Here is a 15409-nt window from a genome sequence, read left to right as displayed (position 1 = left end):
GTGCCTATGAATGTTTTTTAACAGAAATATGGCACAATGTAAATGATGTGGATCATCTTTATCAACTCTTCAATTTTAATGAGGAATAGATAACCACATGTCACATATAGTAAGCAATAAAAAAAAGTGATGTTTCAACTGCAACTGCTAGAGCTTTCACTTGTCTTTGTTAACTTCAGCAGTAATGTCAACACACACATGAACTTCACAATTTTCATTTGCTTGCTTCGAGTGACACTTGATTATGTACTCTTATCATTATTAGCCATGATGGCGAACCTTTTCCAATCTCTTCAAACCTCTCGTCTCTGTTGTGTCTACTCAGTCTTCCCTGGCAAGACATCTACACTCTCCTGTATTTGTTGTAAAGGAAATCAAAACCCAAGAGAAGCAATCTTATTGGAAAGAGTAAAATGAGAGGAACAATTTCAAAAAGTTTCATCAGAATCGGTTATAAATTAAGCAAATTATGGATGTTTAAAAATTCTTGTACTTTCATTCTATGGGAATCCTCAAATTTGCAAACATGCTTTATAAATGGCTGATTTTGTGGACAACTCTCCATTTGTTTTGTACACACATTTTCAGATTTTCCTCATTATCTTTCACATCGCATCTTGCCTCCTTCTGAGCACGACATATGTCATGGGAAAATACAGTTCACACCACATATGTCAAGGTCAGGAGGAGATAATGTGAAATATGTAAAATAAAGGGGAAAATTTGTGTACAAAACAAATAATAATAATAATAACATAGGATACTTATATTGCGCACATATCCACCTTGTTAGGTGCTCAAGGCACTCCTATATTACCCGGCTAAGCTAGGCGTTCACAGCACACACAGCTTCTAGAGGAATTACTTCCTACCGGAGATCATCCACAAATCAGCCATTTTGAAGCAGGTTTGCCAATTTGAGGATCCCCATAGAAAGCACAACAAGACTTTTTACACATCCATAACTTGCTTATTTCATAAAGGATTTTGATGAAACTTTTTTTTTAATGTTCCTCTCATTTTACTCTTTCCAATAAGATTGCTTCTCTTCTTGGTTTTTGGTTTCCTTTAAGTTGAGCTGAGGACTATAGTAATGTTAATCCCATCTGTAAACAATAAATCCCCTACTCATCAATATCGACTCTTCTGCCTCCATCTCCCTGTTAACCCGTTGAATACTGAATTTGGTCATTCCCATTTGTACAGGGATCATCCGATTCCAGTCGGCAACGGGTTAAAGGGGAAGTTTACCCTGACAAAAAGTTTATTGTAAAAATAGCAGAAAAAATAATAAAAAATATTGCCGAAGGTTTGAGAAAAATTCATCAAATAATTAAAAAGTTATTAGAATTTCAATCATTTGATTTGTGACATCATATGCGAGCAGCATCCCTACATAGCGAATGGTAAAAAATCAATGAAATGTCATTTTCTCAGAAAATTGAAAATGGTTTTCACTGTAACTTTTGTATATCAATAGACAAATCGTTTCACACCCGATCATGAAAAGAAAACAAAATTAAGTCATCAGGAACCATACCAAATTTGAAATTCATACATTTTATATTACATAACACATAGGGCAGCTGCTCGTTTATGACGTCACAAATCCAAATTATGAACTCTAATAACTTTCTTACTCTTTAACGGATTTTCCTCAAACCTTCACCAATATTTTTTACTATTTTTTCTGTTATTTTTACAACAAAGTTTTCTTCAGGGTGAACTTCCCCTTTAAGTTCTTCATATATCCTGTATAGCGCCCTCTATCTAATCACTGAAGTCATCATCTGAGCTATTATCTTGACTGCTGAAATCATCGGAGTCGGATTCTTGGTTGACGGGCGGAGCAGGAGCATTCGGTGTGCTGGAAAACAAAAGTGGTGATGACAAAGTTGTAAATGAAATATATGTAGGCAAGTCTTCATTTAGATAGTGCTGGAACACGATAGACCAAATTCACAAAAGTGATTTCCAAAAGTACTGCAGTCAGAAACCAGAGATTGTGCAGATTTCATAAAATTCTTTTTCTGTCATATTTGCAGTTTAACAGTTATTGAGTCCAGTACATTATTAGAATTTCAGGGGGGATGGGTGATTTAACAACAGAATCTATTATACAATGTTCTGCTCAATTTTCAACAATCATGACCCCCCCTCAAAAAAAAAAGTTTTGTGTAAATTAAAGTTAATAATACCAAAGGTTATCTGTAAACCACCCATATCCATCATGATTTGACAATATGGAATATAAAATGTTTGAATATTATGGCAATATCGCGTTTGTAACAGGGCGCCTAGTTCGAACTATAGACCTATACAGATACATACCCGTTTCATCAAGACATTCATAATATCACAAAGGCACAATCAGCCAATAAGATTGAAGGATTCAGTAGCTTATAACTGTTTTTGTAAATTTGTTATTTTAACAAGTTTTATGAAACAGACCCCAGGACCCACTCTAGTGGTAGGTGGAAGCATAACTGGGCTCAGACAAACTTAATATGATAATTCAGAGTTACATGAACATACAGACCCAACTTGAGATAGTAAGGCCATCTCAATAGGGTGATATTATGGATAAATTCATAGGCGGCGGAAGCGGGGGGTCCCCCCCTAAATTTTATGTGGGGGGACGGTCCCCCCTAAAAGAATTGTTTTGATAACTTTTTTTTCCCAGCGTCCCCCCCCTAAAGTCATGTGGACCCCCCCTGAAACGTGTGTTGTCCCCCCTAAAATTTAGGTTGATGACCTTTTTTTCTTTTTTTTTGCTTGTCAAAAAATTTTGGTTAGCCACTCCTAAATTTTTGGGGGGCGCTTGTCCAATTTTTTACCTGTGTCCATCCCAAAATTTCAGGTGGACACCCCCTAAATTTTTTGGCTTCCGCCGCCAATGGATGAATTAGCATAGTAACCTAACTCTTAAAACAAATAACCTACAGAATTTAGCAGATTACTAGATCACATGGTCAGTCATTATATATACAAAACATAATTAGAGTCAAAGCAAGGTGAATACTTACTCTAGATAAGCTGGATCTAAACCGTCCATGAGAAGTCTTTGCTTGAGAGCATCCACTGGGACACCCTGGAAGAAATTAATTAAAATAGTCAAGTAAAAATATGAGATAATGATAATAATCAACATTATTTGTATAGTGCTTATCACAAAACATGTCTCTAAGCACTTAGGATAAAAAATAGAAAGAGAGAAGGAATTTCAGCAAAAAAACTTAAATAATTGCATAGTTCACAGTAGACTGTAGACAGTTGAGGGGGCTTCACATGCGAAGGCAAAGTCTATTTAGCAAAAAAGTAGGTTTTTATCATGGATTTGAATTTCTCTGTTGAATCTGCTTGTTTTATAGTTTGTGGTAGATGGTTCCAGAGATGAGGGAATGCGGAATACAGAGTGATTTGTTTCTTGAGCGCAAGTTGCGGGAGGGTGAATATTCTGATATCAACTTTTGAAGATAGAGTGGAGCTGATTTCTTCGAACATTGAAATGTCAGCAAGAGGATCTTAGAACCAAATCGTTCCCAGACCTTTAAAATGTGAAGCTCCCTCAACAGATGCATCCAACACATCAACATACTGTCAAACAGAGTGCATTGGATAACTACATAATATTGCCTATTGCTTGACCATCTCTCTCCTCAGTCAATGCACTTAATTGTGCACACCCGGGGGGGGGGGGGGGGGGGCACTCGACCAAAAAAGTGGTAGGGGTGTGCCGCGGGCGAGACAAAAAACAGGGGCCTTGGAGCGGGCTTATTGTAAAAAGGAGGGTCCTCGGAACGGGCTTCGGAACTACAATTTTGTGAAAACGGGGGTCCTTGGAACGGATCGCCAGCGTGTGAGTACGTGCGTATGCACCCCTATGGAACGGGTATGCGTGCATGGTGCAGCTAGCGCGGCCTCCGCCGGGTGCGCTCGCCCAGAGACGATGGTCGGACAGCGCTCGGCGGCCGCTTTTCACCAAAATTGCAGCAGATCAATGCGGCCGGAACGGCGTAACGAAAAATATGCGAAGCTTTGGAGCGGATTTCTTTCTTCTTTTTTCTCGATAAGAACAAAATGCTATGCCTTGGAGCGGCTTTCTTTGTTTTTTTTCCCAATAAGACAAAAATGCTATGCCTTGGAACGGAAATTTGGGTGTAAAAATGGGGGTCCCCTCCGCGGCACATACCCACTATGCATTATATACTGAGTGCCCCCCCCCCCCCCGGGTGTGCACCATACTCCTTTTATATTTGAACATCCTGCATCACAAATACTAGAAGAGTAATAATACAAAAAGAAAGTTTCTTAAAAGCTCACATTTCCACATTTAGTTAGCTTTATCTTCTATTTATTCAATTATTTGATAGGGAGGGGATATTTTAGCACAAAGTACATGAATATACTGCCCTACTTTGACAAAAGGAAGCAAGTGACATGTTAAAAAAGGAGTTTTTAATGTTCATCTTCCAGACCAAAACTCATATAAAAACAAAGACATGGATGCTTTAAAAAGGGGGAGTTCACCCTGACGAAAAAAAATTTGTTGTAAAAATAGCAGAAAAAAACAATACAAAATATTGGTGAAGGTTTGAGCAAATCCATTAAAGATTAAGAAAATTATTAGAATTAAAAAGTTTTGGATTTGTGACGTCAAAAACGAGCAGCTGTCCCATAAGTAATGTAATACAATCTGCATGTGTGATGACTTATTTTTGTTTTCTTTTAAGAAACTGGTGTGAAATGATTTGTCTATTATTATACTGATGGTACAGTAAAAAACCCTTTTCAAATTTCTGAAAAATTTACAATTCATTGATATTTTTACCCAGGATATGTAGGAAAGTCGCTCGCATATGACGTCACAAATCAAATAATTGATATTCTAATAACTTTTTTTATTCTTTGATGGATTTTTCTCGAAACTTCAGCAATATTATTTATCATTTTTCTGCTATATTAACAATAAACTTTTTGTCAGGGTGAACTTCCCCTTTAAGCACTAGCATCTTTGCAAGCGAGAGACTACTTTTGTTATCTTCATACGAGCGTAAACACGTACCTCCTTCCTATGTCAGAGTAGGGCATTTTTGTACACTCTGCTCTGTATGTGACAACTTACCATATTAATCATTTTGAAATATTTAATATATCTTGGATCTTGAGATACTGTCATAGTAGCCGGAGCTGCTTCAGGAGTGGCTTCAATGGCTGGGATGCTCTATAAACAGAAAGAAAATAAGATTACCACATTGGCATAACTGAATCGAATTTGTAAGGCGAGTCAATTGAACCACAATAAATATAATTACAGTGAAAACTATGTGAAGATAGTGTTGGTCCCTGGAGTCTTTAGAATGACATGTAGCTAGTAATTTTCAATTGTAATTTCATTACATCAATTTGAAAATAGAAAGTATGCAACAATTTCATCTGAATATTTTACCACTCTTACATGTACTTTAAATCATTGTTTAAGACAAGTTTCAATAAAACACTAATGTGATTACATGGATCCTGTTTTTTTTATTGAAGAAATCACAACATGATAACTGTATTAGGAAAATTGAAAAAAAAAACAAGGGTGAAATCTTTTGGCAAAGTATAGTAAATTGTCTGAATGATAAGAGGACATGCTTTTTAAACCCATAAGTGAGCTGAGCACCAACAGTTTTACACTTTTCAGAAGGACATGATAATGGGTGACCTTTATTTTACACATTTCACATTATTTCCTCCTGACCTTGACATATGTGGTGTGAATTATAATTTCCCATGACATATGTTATGCTGCTCAGGAGGCAAGATGCAACTTCGAAGACAATGGGGAAAATCTGAAAATGTGCATGAAAAAACAAATGGAGAGTTGTCCACAATATCTGCCATTCTGAAGAACGTTGGCCAATTCGAGAATCCCATAGAAAATACAACAAGACTTTTTCAACGTCCATAATGTGTTTATTTCATAACCAATTTTTATGAAAACTAGTTTAAGATTATTACTCTCATTTTACTCTTCCCATTATAAAGACTGCATCTCTTCCTGTGTTTTGGTTTGTTTTAAGGTCACTTACTGATCCATCGGCAGGCTCTGAAGACGGTAGGGCGGGGAGGTTAGATGGTTCAGGTGCAGCTGGGGGCGGGGTAGGCTCCACAGTGACATTCTCTAAGCCAGGTATAGATGCAAGCTGCATAAAAACAAAGCAGTATCAAAATTAGTGATGACTGATAATTTCACGTGTATGAAGTTCAACCGTACAAGTATTCACTTAATGAGTCAAACAGAATAGGCAAATTCCCATTTTACTACAGATCAATGGCAATCAAGGTGTAAAATAAATGAAATTACACAAAAATAAAACAAAATAGTGATAATCATTAAAATAATCAATAATCATTGTATTGTATTTGTTATCATCAATCCTAGAATAACAGTAATCATCTCTACTTTTGTTTTCGTTATATCATCTTCATCATCATCATTATCATCGTTATCATCATCACTACCAACTTAATCATACCTGAAGTCATATAATCATCTTCTAATCTTAATCTCTTATTCATACATTCAGTCTTATTACACGTATTAACAATATCATTGAATCCTGCCATTTGAACATGCAACATTACATTCTTAATATTCAAGTGTAGAAAATTCACTTCCACATAATCAAAACAATAACACTAGAACAGGAGATAAAGAGGACCCCCAAAGCAAGGGGAAAAACAGTGAAAGTTAAGTAATTCAAATAAAAAATGAGGTACAAAAATAATCCAGGAACTATTCTATTACCTTTGCTTCCAATATGTTGACTGTGGTTTCAAGCCTTTGAATACGAGTTGTGATCTCCGACAGTTTCTGGAAATATTCATGCATTTAAAAAAGGAAGGTTGCGACATTAATCAATTTCGAAATGTATGTAACAAAGTTTAAATATAATCTACATGTACATGTACCATCATGACCATTGGGTACTTTAAGTTGGCAACAAAAATTTGCAATTTCAAGTCGCTATTAAATAAATAACTTCTTTGACCATAAAATAGCACTTCTGAAGAGCACCTTCCAGGCAAGGGAGTTTTACATCATAAGTATAAACATTAACGTAAGAGTCCATGATGAAGGTAAATTTAATGTAGCTAAATCTTGGTGACTTGCCAATGTATTCCTTACCGTTTCACAAACGCAGGAGAACTTGTTGAGAAATCTGGTTGTGTGTATGATGAAGTGGTTTAAAAAGGCGAGCATTCGCTTGGAGTGTATAGCACCAACCTTAAATATAAAAAAAGAAGAAAATTTCAAGAATAACAAATGAGTGTTTATACTTTTGAATTACAAAAAATGTAGATCTAGACGACACATCTAACTAATTACTTTACAAAGACTAAGAGGGTGAATTTATCGATAAAAATTATTATTCAACAAATAATGAAATTTCAAACTTGATATAGAATAATTATCAAAATAATAAATTATCTTCAATCACGTATCATATTTAATTATTTGTTAAAAAATAATTCTTATCAATAAATTGTTCTTCAAAACGGCATTTCGTAACATCATTAATCGAAGGTACGTCATACATAAGCGGTTCAAGGGTCAAGCCTATATAATTTGCATTGTGTACAAATGGATTGAGGGATCTACATGTACACAAGATCAATCTGGTAAGAAACCTCCAATTTTTTACCTTTTTATTAACAAATTTTTGGAACCTTCATACACGCATTAGGATTATGAAGGTGTATAAGTAAAATCACAAACATTTACATGATTTCTATCGTCAAAGATCTGTCTCTTATAGGTATATGGGAGGCGGTTCAAGGCTTCGTGATCCAATGACAATATCAAAATCATAAAACAATATGATCACGGAGTCCTCAAGGCTAGCGCAGGGGTGTTTGCGATTCGAGGAAAAAATTAGCAATTTTCAACAACTTCAGCCTCCTTAAACTTACTGAAGCATGAAGATTAAAGGAAGCTCACAAGATAGACCTGGAGAAAGTGGAAGCTCGACTGCTGATTCAGCATTCTTCCAGTATTTGCAGTAAGGTAAGGTAAGACTAAGTCGCATGAACAGAATGGAAGTCTATATCCCAGTCAAAGTCAAAGAAACTAGGCCTAAGAACCAATGGCAATGAATGGCAAGCACAGCTGCAGCATATAGACTCTATGACTTCTGTCACTTACATCATTGCAAAAAAAAAGAAAGAAAAAAATCAGTCACAGAGACTAGTCAGACTTTTTCAACTGTGTCTGTGAGTACCAGTACTGGTAAACAGCTGGCAGCCGTCTGTTTCGAGGAGTTTGTTAACATTTTTTTAAATTTCTCCTCATACACAGACGGCTCACTAGCGTGCCGCCGCCATTAGGGGAGTTACAATGCAAAATCCCCCCAACGAGGCTCGTCCATTTTTGTCTTTATTTCATTAAGATATATAAGAACTGTACCAAAATAAAGATTATTATTCTGTTTTGGCCTGACATGCACCAAAATGGGGAAAAATAACCTTAAAAGGGGAAAAAACAGTGACTTACTTCAGCTGTCACGCAACTTCACTTCCTTTTTTATCTGAACTTTAATACATAAACATATGGCCATTGAGTCCCCTGTACAGCTACAGATCGCACTAGAACTTCGGTCTCCGTATTTGGTGAGTGGAGCCAACGGAGTTCAGCGGAACAACCAACATAACATTTTTACAGAGACCGAAACTTTTGGTCTACAATACCCGCACTCATTCTATGAACAATAACCGGTAGCACTTCTTAGCAGTTCATTTGAAAATTGTCTCACATGTCACACACACTTTGCTCATTATTGCTCTCTTACCCAAAAGGTTAATTGGTGCAAAAAGTATATCTCAAGAGTCAAAAGCGAAAAGGTATTATTTAGGGCCTATTAGAGTCAAAAGCGAAAAGGTATTAAGACAAAATTACAAGCGAAGTTTCATCGATTTTTAGAACAAAATGTTAGGAAATTTTATGAAGAACAAAAAAGAAGATGATTACAAGTATTGAATTCATATTTTTAGTGTAATCCAAAGACAAAAAAGAAGGCTTCAAAATGATAAATTGTCCGGACACCCGACCGCGACCCCCATCCTACAAAATGACACTGACATGCACACATGTTAATAGGCGGGTGGGACCAAAGAAAATTAATTAGTGACGCCCCTAACTTTCTGCTGATAAAAATCATTTTCACAATAAAATCCTCTTACCTTCGTCAAATCTACTCCTGGCCCTACAAGGGGTAATCCGTCAGCGTCCATCCTGGTTCGAAAATAGATTATTTGTTAACCATTAATGGCGAGTATTGGTAGAAAATCTATATTTTTTTACTCAGATTCCACTTTCCGGTTTAGCTAGTTGGCGAGATGTGGACGCGAGAGGGCTGCAATACCGTAGGTACTTGCGCCGAGCGCGCGCGAGGCGAGCCTGCGAGCCAAGTTTTTTTTTTTTACTGTGCAGGCTATATTATTGAATTGATCCCATGTTATATCATATCTAATCGTTACTATTTTGTTCGTATCAACAGGAATAACATCCACTTCGTAGAATTTCTAAAGTTAAGAGCATCGTCTTAACCCTAAAATAGCCGGGGTAGGCCTATGGGTTATTTGGACCCATCTCACAGCCGGGGGGGGGGGGGGGTTCCACCATTGGCGGCGGAGCAGTGGATTATCTTTTGTGTTTGGGGGGACGGCTATTGTTGCGTCCCCCCCCCCCCAAACACAAAAGATAATCCTCTGCTCCGCCGCCTATGGGTTCCACATGCAGTGGTAGTGTGCGATAAGATCTGCAGGTTGTATGGTTAATGATATTTTCCATTTATTGAATTGATTATGCTAATTTATGCATGAAATAAACGATTTGCTCCAATCAATTATGTACGGCGCCAAAACTGCTAATTTTATATTCACAGATTCTTTGTAGGATCCCGATCAAATATGTACATGTACTTATAAAAGATTTGGTATAGCAATCATGTATTTATTTCTCATGTAATTTCTTGTTTTTCGATATTTTTTTCCTAAAGGTAAATTGATGCAGACTTAATTCTGATCATACACAAGACAAAATTAATTAAGTTTAAACATTGGTAATGTCATTGGCGGCGGAGCAGAGGATTATCTTTTGTATTTGGGGGGCGGCAATTGTTGCGTCCCCGCCCCGCCCCCCCCCCCCCCCCCCCCCAACACAAAAGATAATCCTATGCTCCGCCGCAAATGCGTAGTGTGCGATAAGATCTACAAGGCTGTATGTTTTTATGATAATAATAAGATCATTTATTGAATTAATTTATGCACGAAATAAATCATTTGCTCTAATCAACAATCATATACGGCCTCAAAACTGATAATTTTTTTTATTGACAGACTCTTTGTAAGTTCCCGATCAAAATAAAATGTTCTTTAAAAAATGGTATCGCATTTCTGTTCTTGTTTAATACTATATGATTCAGTCAAGTTGTTCCGTATTGCCATCTGTAAAAATGAAATATCGTATAATACAAAAGAAGAAATAGTGAGTGAAGAACATCATCGATTGTCTCATGACTTTTGTGCATTTTGTGTCACTGAGTTGTGCATACCACTGTTTTGTGAAAAGTACGCGAAACTTATAATTTTTTTATTTTACATCCGACTTTGATGAAATTTTCTGCTAGTTTAATTTTTCTTTATTTATTCAATGCAACATCTTTCAGTCTTGACCTTCAATACTCTTTTTGTTCCTTGGGATGGACATTTATCATACCAGGCATATTATATTTCAATGATTTGGTTCTATATGTTCAACTTCACATATCATAATGGAATGTAAAATTCATTTATCATTGGTTGTTATTTGTTTTTCTTCGTTTTCTTATACCTATAAATAAAGAGGGCAAATAACTAAGATGTTTTTTTTTATCGTTTTTGTTTTCATCCCATTTTATTCACAAGTTAATTGTTATCATCACCCTTATCATCATTATCAACATCATCATCATCACATCACCGTCACCCTCAGCTTTATCATCTCCATCTTCATACTAAAATATTGCATGAATTCATGTTTCGTATTTGAAAATATATGCCCATTCTGCTTTATAAATGTATTAATTAATTCAAATATAGTATAAGTTTGGAATTGTCATTTTTCAAGCAATCTGCTTAATATGATGACAATCCTCCTGCAAATTGTGAATATCATATAGTTTATAATTTTTGTTTGGAATTATCTTTTGAGTACTCTTTATTTCTATTTCATGCCAAAAATTACACGGGTCGTGTGGTCCAGTGGTTAGAGTATTGGACTCATAATCGCAAGGTTGTGAGTTCGAATCCCAACTCTGCCATTGTCTCCACTTTGATAAAAAAGGCCCGAGAGTGATATCTGTCGTCTATAACGTCAGCCACTATGACTGATTAACCTAGACGTAAAATGTTTCATAGGTAATTGGTTTTATACCAGCTTGGCGTTTACCAGCAAAATGCTGTCCTGCCGAGTTCCTATACGGGAGTTACCACAAACAGAAACAGAAACAGAAAAATGCTACATATTATGTTTATTATGTTATGAAAATGTATTATACGAATGTTATGGATGCAGAAGAAAACAATCAATCAAATCAAATCAAATTATTATGATGATTATTATCATAATATTTGTTATTGCAATTATTTGGGGGCGTCAATATTATAACAAGCTCTGTATGTAAGTAAGCTCCCTTATTTTTTTTTCGAGATCTATATTTTCATTTGCAATGTATATTTCAAAATTATTGTTAAAAAACAATAACATTTTTTTCTAATTTTGTATTGAGTACAAAGATGATTTTGAATTTGATTTTATTTGCTATCTGGGACTGTAAAATTATCAATCTAATGTTTACATGGTCGTTTCTCCTATATTATTTTTTGTTTGTTTGGTGGACTTAACCTTGAAAGTTGAACGATAACTTTAATGATCTCGGCTCTTTATGAACCGCCGCCTCCTCCCTCCCAAAAGAAAAAGCTTTGCAGAGAATTCCGCAGTTGTGATAAATCAAGTGCTGACATGCGAAAGTGGGAAAACGCCGTCACTCTCATGATGCATTTTCTCATGTTGACTTAGCAGCCCTCGGCGAGTTTACTGGGCAAACCCTTCACTCGAAATAAGGGTCTGAATGTGCAGCCTACTCATGCCTTGTGTACTGAAGGCTCTCTCGCTCAGGCAGCAAGTTTTGTATGTGCTAGTCTTTGCGTGGAGGCACTCTTGTTGATCAAAGCTTCCAATCAGGGTCTGTGCCTGCAGACTAGCCCTCGGCGAGCTTTTACGATCTTGTTTTGAATGAAAAAATCACACGCAATTCCGGTCTGGTTCATTATCATAATGTGTTTTTTTCAAATAATTATTGAATGTAAAACTATGGCAAAGCGATGTATGCCGACAACCATTTTATTTTGTTCTGTTGACAATGAAATGAAACAAATTGAAAAAATAATATGAACTACTGCTTCTTGGCCCTTCTCGATAAAAAAGAAAGAAAAAAGGGGGCTCCACGATAATATATGAAAAAATTATGTACTTCACCCTCACCCTTAAAGGGGCCAAAACTCGTTAAGGGTATTAAAAACATCGATTTTTTTTTTAACAACAGTGGTTTTGAAAGACTGTTCAACGGTAAATCGTGGGGTCAAACGTATTTATAGTATTTTACATTTTTTTCCCTTTTAAGATTAGCCAAACGTGTTTATAGGGTCCCCCGGCATTTTCCCGGGGGATGTTTCCTTCTGTCAAATCTCATTTCTGAAAAGTGGCTGGGTTCTTCCCCATTGTGGTATTTTAACCCTAAACTGCACGAGGAGGCATGAAATACCCATTAATATAGTTTTCTATATTGCCAGCAAGTATAGACAAAAACTTGTCATATTCTGGCGACAACTTGTTTAGGGGCCAAAATGTGTAACTGAAGAGCACGAAAAACTTGTTTAGGGGGGGGGGGGTATATCTTGCACGCGGAGAAAAACTCATTAAGGGTGTTTGAAAATAATTCGGTCGCGCATGTGTACTGCAATACATTTGACTGCGGCCCCCCCCCCCATCTTGTCAACAGAACTCTTCTTTTACAGAAAAAGGCTTTGCGCATTATTTGTCATACAGATTTTCGTTCACACATTGATGTACTTTTCTACAATCATAATATTTTGAAGGTCGGTGATTTATAATCTTGGAAAGCTTTTGTGTACTTTAGATAGAAATGAACTACCAGACATTTTTTATCCCATGTTCACTAAAAATATCAATATTCATCATTATCCAACACGGTCCGCCGGACTATTTCACCCACCAAGAGCTAGAACCATCCTGATGAATAAAACATTCATTTTTACCGGTACAAAACTTTGGAACTCTCTTTTGGAATCAGTGCGCAATAAACCGACACATTTTAGTTTCAGTATATAACGGGTTTAAAGAAAATTCTTCTCCACAAATATAAACCGCAGGGGCCGATTGCACGAAAGGGTCTTTGCAAGGACCGTCTTTCGTGTCGCCCATCTTTTATGATGCGCCATGTGAAACGCATTTTAAATAAATCATCTGCAAACATATTTCATTCGTCCGTTAAAATAAACAAAATATTTGTTTATAAAATGATGTGATATATCATGAAATTGTATAAAATTTGATTTAAAAGCAAGCTAACGAATCTTATTCTTTATCATAAATTTCAGAAACACCCCCGCTTATAGCGTATCATAAAAGATGGGCGACACGAAAGACGGTCCTTGGAAAGACCCTTTCGTGCAATCGGCCCCTGATCTCCATCGTCACTTGAGCAGCTTCCTCCTCTTCTTCTTTTTCTTATTCTCTCTTCCCCTCTCCTCACACTTTTGTCTTCTCTTTTAATTTTTATCGTGCAGTTTTGTCTGTTTTTGTCGTTTGGATTGTTTTCTGTTTTGTGTGTGTGTGGTTTCTTTCTGTACTGTTTTGTCTTGTCTTGTCCTCTTTGTACACTTTTTGTCTTTTTTCTTGTTATTATTTCGTCTTGTCTTGTCTAATTTATTTTATAAACACTATTAGAATGGCTGTTTTGTATAAATTTCCTGCATGCCATTATCATGTAGTATAAGGATTGTATTAAGTGATAGTGCATAAAACTTACGAAGCTTGACCCCGTTAGTATTTTTCTATTGAACATTATTAATTTCCAGTTGTTTTTGATGAATTTTAATAAGGTATTTATTTCAAGGGACTCACATAAACAAGCGATGCTTTCCAGTAAGTTCCTTTTTTTCATTTTATTTAATTCTGATTTGTTCCTACTTACATTGTAAGTTTGTTTTAAATGAAGAATAAAATCAACCAATCAATCAATAATAATTTACTATGCAGTGCCGACTGGTAGAGTAGTTTCCATGGGTAAAATTGAAGGGGCTCTACCCTGGGGAAAAATAAAACGTTATTTTTTGTTATGATTAATATTGCTATCGGCTTAAATAATCGAATTTCAAGTTCTGGTACACACTGGCTGATCAGGGGGTGGGGGCACAGTCGGTCCCCTTATATGCATGCCGTTATAACACATAATGTGCCCCTCTCCCCTTAAAATCGAGGACCTGTTTTTCTATTTTCCTCGGGAAATTGTGCTCTACTCCCCGAGGAAAAATCCAGATCCTCCCTTGCGGGTATTAGTTTTTTGAGACCTTTATATTCTGAAGAAAACGGGAAGAACCTCATCGTAATATTGATGTGTAACGGTGTAAATTTGACAAACGAGTGGAGCTTTCGAGGTGCCTTTAAAAACTCCGGTAAAAACCATGCTCGCTTCCGCGTGTCTCTCTGGCACAATGATTGATCCCACAGGTTTCAATGTATGTGACACTGAATGTGACAATGGACGATTTTTAAAAGGATATGGGAGAGCCTTGCTCTTGTATACCATCCATTAATCTCACCAAGCCACAGTGAGACACATCTACCGCATCACTCGTTTCCGGCGTAGGGGGCGGCAGAGTGAGTGGGAGGCGCGGAGGAGGAGGGGGGAGGGGGGGCGGGGAGGGGGGGGGGTGGAGATCATTACATTATCATGGACATTGTTTTCTTTTTGCAATAGATATACTTGAACAAAACGTGGTCGAAATTTTAATTTCAGGGATCAATAAAAAAATTGAAAGAACGACTGAGGAAATTGAAGGTTCTAATTTTGTGTTCGGCATAATGATTGCACAAGTGGACCAAATGGGCTTTTAATATTAAATCATTGAAAAACGAGATGACGGGTCTATATTGTAAAAGTGATTATCATTCAAAAGTATCCGAAATCGACATAATATTTGCATTAAAAGCTATATATAGAAGCTAGCATTTGTGCACTTTAGTCCGTCAAATAAAAAATATACTGAGTCAATAAAAACTACTGTCAACAAAGTGATA

The 15409-nt window shown here is 36.4% G+C and overlaps 1 protein-coding gene across 1 annotated transcript; it reads right to left on the bottom strand.

Annotated features, from left to right (window-relative positions):
* Nucleotides 1-1004: 1004 nt before the first annotated feature.
* On the bottom strand, nucleotides 1005-9391 carry LOC121405903 (WASH complex subunit 3-like). Its single transcript, XM_041596896.1, has 8 exons — nucleotides 9229-9391; nucleotides 7178-7276; nucleotides 6797-6862; nucleotides 6078-6191; nucleotides 5126-5224; nucleotides 3027-3091; nucleotides 1739-1867; nucleotides 1005-1238 (listed from the first exon to the last, which is right to left on the bottom strand). Exons 1-7 carry the CDS (start codon nucleotides 9277-9279, stop codon nucleotides 1771-1773), a joined length of 591 nt encoding a protein of 196 aa, XP_041452830.1. The 5' UTR covers nucleotides 9280-9391; the 3' UTR covers nucleotides 1005-1238; nucleotides 1739-1770.
* Nucleotides 9392-15409: the final 6018 nt, after the last annotated feature.

The sequence above is a fragment of the Lytechinus variegatus genome, chromosome 19, assembly GCF_018143015.1.
Source record: "Lytechinus variegatus isolate NC3 chromosome 19, Lvar_3.0, whole genome shotgun sequence".
NCBI lineage: Eukaryota > Metazoa > Echinodermata > Echinoidea > Temnopleuroida > Toxopneustidae > Lytechinus > Lytechinus variegatus.
Note: the sequence above shows the minus strand (reverse complement) of the source record. Positions and strands in the feature narration are given on the sequence as shown.

Bases quoted from the DNA above. Each gene is read 5' to 3' on its own strand.
- LOC121405903 (XM_041596896.1), bottom strand. From the start codon at position 9,279: ATGGACGCTGACGGATTACCCCTTGTAGGGCCAGGAGTAGATTTGACG. The intron at 6,192-6,796 runs GTAATAGAATAG...GTTTTTATGCAG, and splicing joins TCAACATATTGGAAGCAAAG to CTTGCATCTATACCTGGCTT. The intron at 5,225-6,077 runs GTAAGTGACCTT...TTCTGTTTATAG, and splicing joins CAGAGCCTGCCGATGGATCA to AGCATCCCAGCCATTGAAGC.